The sequence below is a fragment of the Poromitra crassiceps genome (genome assembly GCF_964638095.1).
Source record: "Poromitra crassiceps genome assembly, chromosome: 25".
Lineage (NCBI taxonomy): Eukaryota > Metazoa > Chordata > Actinopteri > Beryciformes > Melamphaidae > Poromitra > Poromitra crassiceps.
This window is the reverse complement of record NC_139649.1, coordinates 12,837,717-12,847,026: the sequence shown is the minus strand read 5'-3', so window position 1 is coordinate 12,847,026 and position 9,310 is coordinate 12,837,717. Positions and strand designations below refer to the sequence as shown.

Below are 9,310 nucleotides of genomic sequence, written 5' to 3'. Positions count from 1 at the left end.
GAAGGTAAACACTGTCCATCCGTTTATATTAACAATATTATAATGATACAAAGTGGGTTGATCATCGGTAAAGCCATCCTTTAAAATGATTGACCTGATGGAGAGCCGGATGGAAATGTATCCCATCCGGCTTCCTTGGAACTTCTTGGTGAACCGGTTGGTGCTGTAATAGGATCCATGGGTCAGGTCCACTGTATGCTTAGTTACTGTATATAAGTGAGACAACGCTTCATTATTGCAGGACATCAGCTCCATAGAGATACGAGGAACATCCAGAGGTGCACAACAGAGGCAGAGACACCACAGACGTCATGAAAACTATTGCAGCTTTCTTGGTGGTGCTGTGTCACCTGCACATCAGTCATGGTAAGTCACCATCTGATACTGTATATTTTCCTGCAACATAACAGAATAATCCACTCACTGATGATGATTTCCTCTCCACAGCCTGGAACTGTAACGAGGGCCCAAACCTGTCCTATGCAAAACAGATTGACGCTGGACAGGGACAAGTGGTCGCCACAGACAAAAACAATCTCAACTATTTCCTGAGTGGATCCACCTGGTTCAAACTGCCCTCAGCCAGCCTCAAGCACGTCACAGTGGGACAGGGAGGGATGTGGGGCGCCAGCACCAGTAACTACGTCTACAAATTTGTGGGTGGCAACTGGATATATGCATCTGGAAGTAAGAAGGGGAGAATTTGTTGTCATTTGCATGCCTTCTTTCACCTTGGGGAAGTTGGGTCATTGCTGCAGTAAAGTGTAGTAGATAAATTACCTTACTGAAAAGATACACACACAAAAAACTGAACATATTAAAAACTTCAGATACAGTAGCCGACTAGCCGTGTTTGGAATGGTTCATTCACTCACTCACTCACTCACTCACTCACTCACTATTCTCCAGGTGGTGTTTATCATATACTAATAATAATATGGGGAATGATCAAACAAGTTTCGGACACTAACTCACTCTTCTTCTCCTTTGGTAAACACGGCAGCATTGCATTGTGGTAGATAGGAGAACATGTAGGGTACATTCTGTTCACTAGGAATTGCAATGCATTGTGGGTATTTTATAGTGGACTATATAGTGAATCAAATTAACAGATGAGAATTCGGACACGAGTACAAAATGGCCAACACACTATATAATCCACTATTTCTGTCATAGTAGGGACCGGTTTCGAACAGGGCTAGTGTCTTCATTGTGCTAATACATTGCTCATGTGAGCTAGAAAGAATCCAGACAAACAGATTTACAAAACATATTTATGAAGTCAGGACAACATGCTGACTAAATACAATACCTCTGTGTTTTTCCTTGTTTGCAGGGTCAATGAAGCAGGTTGACGCTGGTAATACTTTCATTGGGGGAGCCAGTAGCAGCAACATGGCCTCCTGTCTACGGAGTAGCTACACTTTGAGCTTCAGCAAGGGCTCTATCTCCTGGACAAGTCTGTCCACTGTATTCATCTACTACAGCTGCGGCCTCTACGGATGCTGGGGAATATACAAACCCTACACTATCTACTTCTTAAAGGTGGGAAACTGTTTGCAGAGCCCATGAAACCTTGGGCCCTATCTTGGTACAGGCGATAACCTCTATTTGCACTTGCGCACCTGTTTTAGCGTGCCTTAAGGGCAGGGAAGATAGTGGTCCGCTTTGTGCATTTGTCCAGGTGTTATGCCGAGTTTTGCACCCCCGCCCGGCAGTAGCTAAATGCATCCCCACCTCACGGGAGCATATTGTAATGATTTATAGAGAAATGTAACTGTTTAAAAGTGATATACGGTAATTGTCTGGGTAGACGTGACCTCCCTGATTTCTAAGTTAAAACAGCCCAGAAATATGTTGGGGATGCATTTCTCGGCGGGGAGGCGGAAACGTTCACGACATGTGCCGCAAATTAGAGCCGTGCCAAATCATCTGCGCCCCCAAAATGCCAGCGCAAACAAGATTTGGGCGGTCTCAAGTAGCAGAATTATTCACAGGTGTGGCCAGGCAATGCCTGGGCATTACATCAATAAAAAACAATTGGATTCCCGTCTCGCAATCGCTGTTTGCGCGAGGCATGCAATATGCTGTAATTCTCTCCATGCGTAATAGAGTGGACTCACTCATGCCGAGGACAGAGAGAGATGGAGAGAGCTTATTGACAGATAGTCTGTGGTGCCAACGACCCTCTGGGTTATGGAGGTGAATAGCCTATGTCCTTTGTCCAACAAGTTTTCTCAATTCATTTCCCTCTTTGCGATGTGATAAAGGTTTCTCAGTGAGTTATAGTTGATTGCCTCACTGAATTATCTGCTAATATCCAATTTTAGCAGCAGAATTTGATGTCCTGGCATAGCAAGGCTGTGCGTAATGACATATCCAAAAGGAATTTTACTCTGCACTGCACACGGAGATCATGGTGCGCTCAAGCGCAACGGGGTATTTAGCGCGTAAGAGGTGCTTTTAAAAGCTCTTAGCGCAAAGTAATTGCGCACTGCTGACGATAGGATAATGCCATCTATCCCCACATTTTTGCGCTGAGACGCCTAGTTCGGCATGTGGCACGCCTATGTCCAGTCAAATTATAACAGGCATGCGCTTGTCCACGCCCCCAATTTACATTGCAGCGTTAAACGAGCGCAAACACTAAATTACCGCTTTTGCGAAGATAGGGCCCCTTAACTCTTATGCTATGTTTATATTATTATTATTTAGCACATTAATCGAACACTCATAGATCATGACTGCCATGATTCGGTAGTTACTGATATATATTTTTTTGTGTGCAACTGATGGCAGTCATTCTGATGTTAACACCTCTTTACAGGTGACTCCAACCTGCTCCACTGGCAGCTGGAAACAAATCTCAGGAAGCTTGAAAATGGTTGAGGTGGGCAGTGACGGCAGTGTCTTCGGAGTGAACAAGTCCGGCCAGGTCTACGAGAGGTAAGCCATTACTCCACACGATCAGGTAACAACACCCAAGAGGGCAGTCTTTACTGTGATTGTGCACCAAATACCCATAATATTGTGTCAATATAATAATGATCCCAATAATAAACTAGAGGGCACTGGGCAGAGTGCATGCTACCTAGAGGGCACTCGGCAGAGTGCATCATGCCACCACCGGCGCTTTCAACCTCTCTACAAAGTTGTGTGGTGTAGCATAAATCCGTTAAAGTTAGGTGTCTTTTTGTGATTGCCATCACCCATTGTCATGCCCCCTTTTGACCAGTGGGCGGACATTAATCAGGTCTACTGTAAGTTGGACCATGTCCTACTTTTCTACAAAGTTTCGTGCAAGTTTGTTCATGACATATCCTGACAAACAAGCAGGGGCGAAAACATAACCTCCCGGCCAACTTGAGCATATATATATATATATATACACACAATAATGATAATAATAACAATAATAATAATTGATTGGATTTATATACAGTAGCACCTTCCTCAATACTCAAAGCGCTTCACTCAGGGGAGGGGAAGGGGTGAGGGAACTCAACTCATCGAGCACTGATGATCAATTGACAGACTTGCACATTCATCTCCTCTCTCAACAGAACCGGCATCTCCAGCGGTCGACCACAAGGGACCGCATGGAAGTATATCCCCTTTTGCAGCATGAAGCATGTCAGCTACGACCTGGGAATTCTCTGGCTCGTCACCACCTCTGCTCAGGTCATGCGGTGCACACGCTAATGTCAGATGCACAGCGACGTACAGACGTACAGTTCTGTGTAACGACAATCCAGTCCTTATCTGCTCTATAAGATCTTTCTGTTTTAGTTATTGAAGAAGTGTGATTTTCTTAGGACAGAGTAAACTGTTTAAAGACCCCATAAAGTCATGTTCTAAGATGTATGTAAAATATTCTACTTTGAATAATAATTTGTGTCCCATATGGTTGAATTATCTTGTTACAATTCTTAAAATCTACTCCTTCTCCATCATTAAAAAATGATAGTGTATTATAGAGTCTGCAAATATATTTCATCTCAAAAGTTTTCCTGCTGGACACAAGATGACTCCTACTTCACTGTAAAGTCCATTCTCAGTGTATGTGCACCGGAGGCTTCAAGTTTCCACATCACAATTAGTTAAATATTGGACAGGGATTAGCTTCAACTATTTGTGACATCTCAAATCATGTCCCACCCCTAAAATTGGATGTTCAGTGAATACAGAGAAATGTTCCACTTTGAGCAGATAAATGTGAAAACAGCCTTCTAGTGTCAAACTAACTCACAGACATCATTCTGAAGCTCAAACACCTGAAGGAACAAGAAGAAAAACACATTTTTGACTTTAGGGGTCTTTAAGGGTCTTTTTTTAGAGAGATTACTAGGGGGTTTCTTTTTAATATAGAGCAATATAGAGTTTTTTCCTGTTTTTTCTGTCTGTTTTGGCTAAACTTGTCTAACAATATGCATTTGCATGTAATGCATTTCCATTCAAGCTGAATTAAACTATTTGCATTGAACCGGTTGTTGTTGTGGTTGTGTGTGTGTGTGTGTGTGTGTGTGTGTGTGTGTGTGTGTGCGTGTGCATGTGTGTGCGTGCGTGCGATTTGCAATAAGATTTGGCTGGTGGTCATTTTGGACCCTGTCGAACACAGGATAACACAGGATTTACAGCGCAGGTACACTCAATTAAAGCCAAACCCTCTAATTGACGACAGACATATTGAACATTTAGTCAAAATTAAGGGCTGGGACCATAAGGGATGATTTCATCCCAGGCCCCAGTCCCGTCCCAGAGGCTCTGGGTTATGAGCCCCCTGAGTTCTTGGGCCCGTGGGCCTGGTAGGCCCATTCATTAATACATCACTGGTTAAGCCGGCCAAGAACTATCAGCAACAAAGGCTGAATGTTGCATCGCCTCAATATGGGTATGTGTGATCCATCAATTGCATCAACACACTGTGGGAGCCCATATTTCTTCTCATAAAAGGCAGCCATTCCTTCAAACTTCACCCGGTCTGGAAGACGAATTTGTTCCGGTACCAACAATCTCTTTGCAGCAGCACAGAACTCTTTCACACACCGGCACAAAGTTGTATTGCTCACTCCAAAAAGATGGCCAACGCTTACTCGGAGCCGGTCGCAAACTTCCACAGTGCGATGGCCACTCTCTTCTCTAGAGGCACACACCTGTAGTAGTAGATAGATAGATAGATAGATAGATAGATAGATAGATAGATAGATAGATAGATAGATAGATAGATAGATAGAGTACTTTATTAATCCCCTGGGGGAAATTAAAGTGTTACAGCAGAAGCCAATGTACATCTCAGTAAAAACACACAAGAGAAAAAGCCAATGTCAGACATAGAAACCATGTCAGAAACATGTCAAGAAAGCACAGCATTTAAGTTATCCTACAATAAAGTTAAATAAAATAAGATAAGAAAAGAAAAGAAATTGCACCTGTACCTCATTATAATTATAAAGTGACATACAGCAACAGCAATGATGAAATTAGTTTTCACCAGCGTATCTATGGGAGGGGTGTGGAGGACAGAGGGAGAGGGAGAGGGAGTGAAAGGAGGAGTCTGCTCTCCCTGCATGTACGCAACTTATTATATATGTTTATTGCAGTGGGCACAAAAGACAAGAGGATGGCACTTGCCACAACAGACTGGTAGAAGGTCTGCAACATCCTGCTGCACACCTTGAAGGAACCGAGCTTCCTCAAGAAATAGAGTCTGCTCTGCCCCTTCTTGTGTACAGCCTCGGTGTTGCTGCTCCAGTCCAGTCTCTTGTCCAGGTGGACGCCCAGGTATTTGTAGCTGTCCACCCTCACCACCTCCTCACCCCCGATAAAAACAGGGTCCGGCTCAGTCCTGGTCCTACCGCTCTCTCTCTCTCTCCCCCTCACTCTCTCTCCCTCCCTCTCTCCATGTCTCTCCCTCCCTCCCCCCTCTCTCTCTCTTTCTCTCCCTCCCTCTCTCTTTGGACCTTCCTACTTGAGAGAGTAGAGTAGAGTATGTCTTCATTTATCCCCACTGGGGCAAATCATTTTGCAGCATAATAAAAATAGATTTAAAAACATACAAAACATAAAACAGTAAAAAGTAAATACCGGCGGTAGTTTGTGTCCTGTCTCTCCATCACTGGATGCAGTTTGTTGCACAGGTAGATGAATGTTTCTTCTGACATTCTGAAGTTCTGCACCCACTGCATGTTGCTGAAGCCGGGAACAATCACATCCCACCACTCGGTCGCTCGGTTGAATGCCCAAACACATGGTCTGCGGCGGCGGATTAACAAAGAGCGGCAAATCTGAAATACACACACAGCATACAGGTTTCAATATGTGATAGAGGTAGATACATTACATATTTTCCAAAACGTTTATACACATTGCCAGAAACTATGGCTCAATTTCTCAGAACTGAAAAGAGTTAACCTATGTCACATAGCATGAATTGAACACTGGTGTTCAAATAGGCCTCCATGAAATTGTGTGTAAACAGGGCACTCCTGAAAAGAGAGCATTGCTCGAGACTCCCCTGGATAAGTACAGAAGTTTCCTTTTTATCGTTTTGGTAGTGTTTTTTGTTGTCCCATGATAGCATTTTGATTTACTGTAGTCAATGCAACACAAATGTCCGTGCAGATTACAGAACCTTATGAGTTTAACGAAAGCAGTTTGGAGTCATGTGGTTTCCACATGCGCTTCAGGCTTTCATAATTGTGTGCATAGTTCTATTTTTGGGTGTCTATACTGTGATGCGCTCCCCCTTATTGTATGTGTCTCAATCCTAACATTGTTCTCTCTGCTCCACTTAGTTGTTCTGCCCTGGTTGCTAAGGCCTGGTTGCTATGCTGATCCCACTCCGCTGCTCATGCCTGGCTCAGCTGATCCTCCTCTCCATTCCAGTGGCATTGCTTATGCCTGGACTCAGCTGATCCTCATCTGTTAATCATAGAGCTCATTCATAAATAGTGGCAGCTTCAGTCATTCTCGCCCTCTCTCTCAGCTCAACACCTCAACATGCTGGTGGCAGCAGCATGTGCCTGGTTTGTTTTGATACTTTGATTTACTTTCTTTGATTTATCCTTTCTTTACTTTGGGAAAGGTGGGTATGGTGGTTACGTTTTCGTGGCTTTGTTTATGCAGTTTAGTTGGTTATGTTTTGTAGTTTAGGGTGGTGCCTGGTCCGCCGGCCGTGTGTCGGCCAGTGTGTGCCCGCTCTTTTGCTTTGTTTGGCTGTCCCACCTGACCCCTTTGTTATTTTGGTTTTGTTCTAGAGAGCTACACTTTAAGTTGGAAAAATAAAGACTCTTTTTTTGCAAACTTGTTCTTTGATTCCTTTATGTTATTGGTCTCCAAGCGAGCCTTTTCAAAGGTGGACATAACATATACAATTGGGGAATACTGTAGGTAACAGGGCTATATGGCTATTTTGTGTTACTGACGATAAACGCATGCTAACGTTAGCTTAGCGTAACTCACCGTCATACGTGGCCGCGATACCAGAGTGGTCTCGTCGTCTAGTAGACGGACAAGCCCGTCTGAGGTTTGATGTAGGAATTCCCAAGCTCGCCTCCATTGTTGTTGTGTGTCGTCACTGCGGCGCGCACAGACAGTGTCGTCGCATTGATGATGACGTAGCGGATGGTGTGGCCAAAAAAAAAAAAAAACGGCGTCGCTATGACGACCAGTTGTGGGCGGGGGGTGGGCGTGGGCAGACGAAGCAAAACATCCATCGGGCTGAAACGAGTAGAGCCGAGTGGTTGATAGGGTTCTGGCGGGAGTCCACTTAGCAAATTCATGAATTGATAAATGTCAGCATTAGCCTCTTTCACTTACAAGAAGTTCTCACCACCTCCCCTCCTCATCCTCTGGTCTGGTCTCCTCAACTCTGCTCTCCTCTCCTCTCCTCTGCTGTGGTCTGGTGTCCTCTGTTTTGCTCTGCTCCACTTCCCTCAGGCTGAGATGAGAAAAAAACAAACAGAAAATATCAGTAGGCTAATCATGCAGGACCAAATTATCAGTTACTATTGTCAGTGTGCAGGCACGTGCACACATAGACATGAAAGGGGGCTTGAGCCCCTGCCTTTTTTTCAGTCTGTAAAAAGTGCATTTTTTGTTATAATACATTTTTCATTTTCATTCCAACAACACATGAACAAAACAAACAGCTCAGACACATTAAAAAATTAAATAAAAAGTGCCCTTTCCTGACCATGAATGCATTTCTAATGGTGCTTTGTATGGAAATTGCCCTTTCCATGCCGTCACTGAAGGCAGCATTCAAAGATAAATGCCTTTTCCGAGCTCTCTTGGCCTTGAATGCACCATTTGTAATAGGCCTCTGCATGGAGCAGTGTTTTTCTAAACTGCCCCTGAAGGCACCAACCCAAAAATTAACCCAAAAATGAATGAATAAATAAATACATAAATAAATAAACCACCCAATAAATAAATAACCAAAATATAGGGAACAAATGCAGAATTGTTGCTCTTGAAAATATTTTTTACTTTACACTATTGGAAAGGGATGTTGTGTTGTTGAATCCGCAAAAAATAAAAAAAATTCTAATACACCTTATCTAAATCTTCTGTCTTGCTTTTTAGAATTATGGTTAAAATGCATGGTATATTACAAGCCTCACTCAGTATCGTTCAATGTTTCTGCCTGTGTTGCTATCTGTTGTAGTACAACAACCTAAAGGGAGAAAAGGAGCAAATACATATTGATGCTTAAATGATTTCACAACAGTATTGCAACAGCATGCAACTTTTATATACTAATATTATTCAGTTATGGAGTTATTTTTCCGTGACAAGTCTCATCCTAAAATGAGATATTCCGCTAAATCTGGTTAAAATCGGAATATTTAAAATGAGTTATACCCCTAAATTGGCCTTCAAATTGCCTCAAATTTCCGCCGCCGCCCTCCGGATGGCGGCTGTAGTGCCCTTTTATGAATTTGAGCCCCTGCCCCTCTAATGTTCTGTGCACCTCCCTGAGGTTGAGCATCAGTGAGCCGCACGCAGGCGGGGCGGCGAGTGGTGCGACGCAGCGTGCCTCCCATTACTGTCAGCCATGGGGGGAAATATGGAGGTTATTTAGCTTCCGAGAGTGGGGATGCAGAGCCAGGGACTGTCAAGACTATAAGAGACCCCTCTGTTTTGTGTTCTCTTTTGTGAAGCTACTCGTACTGCTCCTGCTGCAGCCAGGATGATGAAGACTTGAGAGATTTCTTCCAGAATTAATTTATTGCTGTTGGGTTGAACCTCTTATGGTTGTTTTGATCTTATTGCTTGTTTTCAGGAATTGAGAGAGATTGTTTTTATT

The 9,310-nt window shown here is 43.5% G+C and overlaps 1 protein-coding gene across 1 annotated transcript; it reads left to right on the top strand.

Annotated features, from left to right (window-relative positions):
• The first annotated feature begins 241 nt into the window (after positions 1-241).
• Positions 242-4,483, top strand: LOC310798098 (fish-egg lectin-like). The gene is made up of 5 exons (XM_083660593.1): positions 242-366; positions 448-687; positions 1,337-1,545; positions 2,828-2,946; positions 3,564-4,483. Exons 1-5 carry the CDS (start codon positions 312-314, stop codon positions 3,700-3,702), a joined length of 762 nt encoding a protein of 253 aa, XP_083516719.1. The 5' UTR covers positions 242-311; the 3' UTR covers positions 3,703-4,483.
• Positions 4,484-9,310: the final 4,827 nt, after the last annotated feature.

Bases quoted from the DNA above. Each gene is read 5' to 3' on its own strand.
- LOC310798098 (XM_083660593.1), top strand. From the start codon at position 312: ATGAAAACTATTGCAGCTTTCTTGGTGGTGCTGTGTCACCTGCACATC. The intron at 1,546-2,827 runs GTGGGAAACTGT...ACCTCTTTACAG, and splicing joins ACACTATCTACTTCTTAAAG to GTGACTCCAACCTGCTCCAC. The intron at 2,947-3,563 runs GTAAGCCATTAC...CTCTCTCAACAG, and splicing joins TCCGGCCAGGTCTACGAGAG to AACCGGCATCTCCAGCGGTC.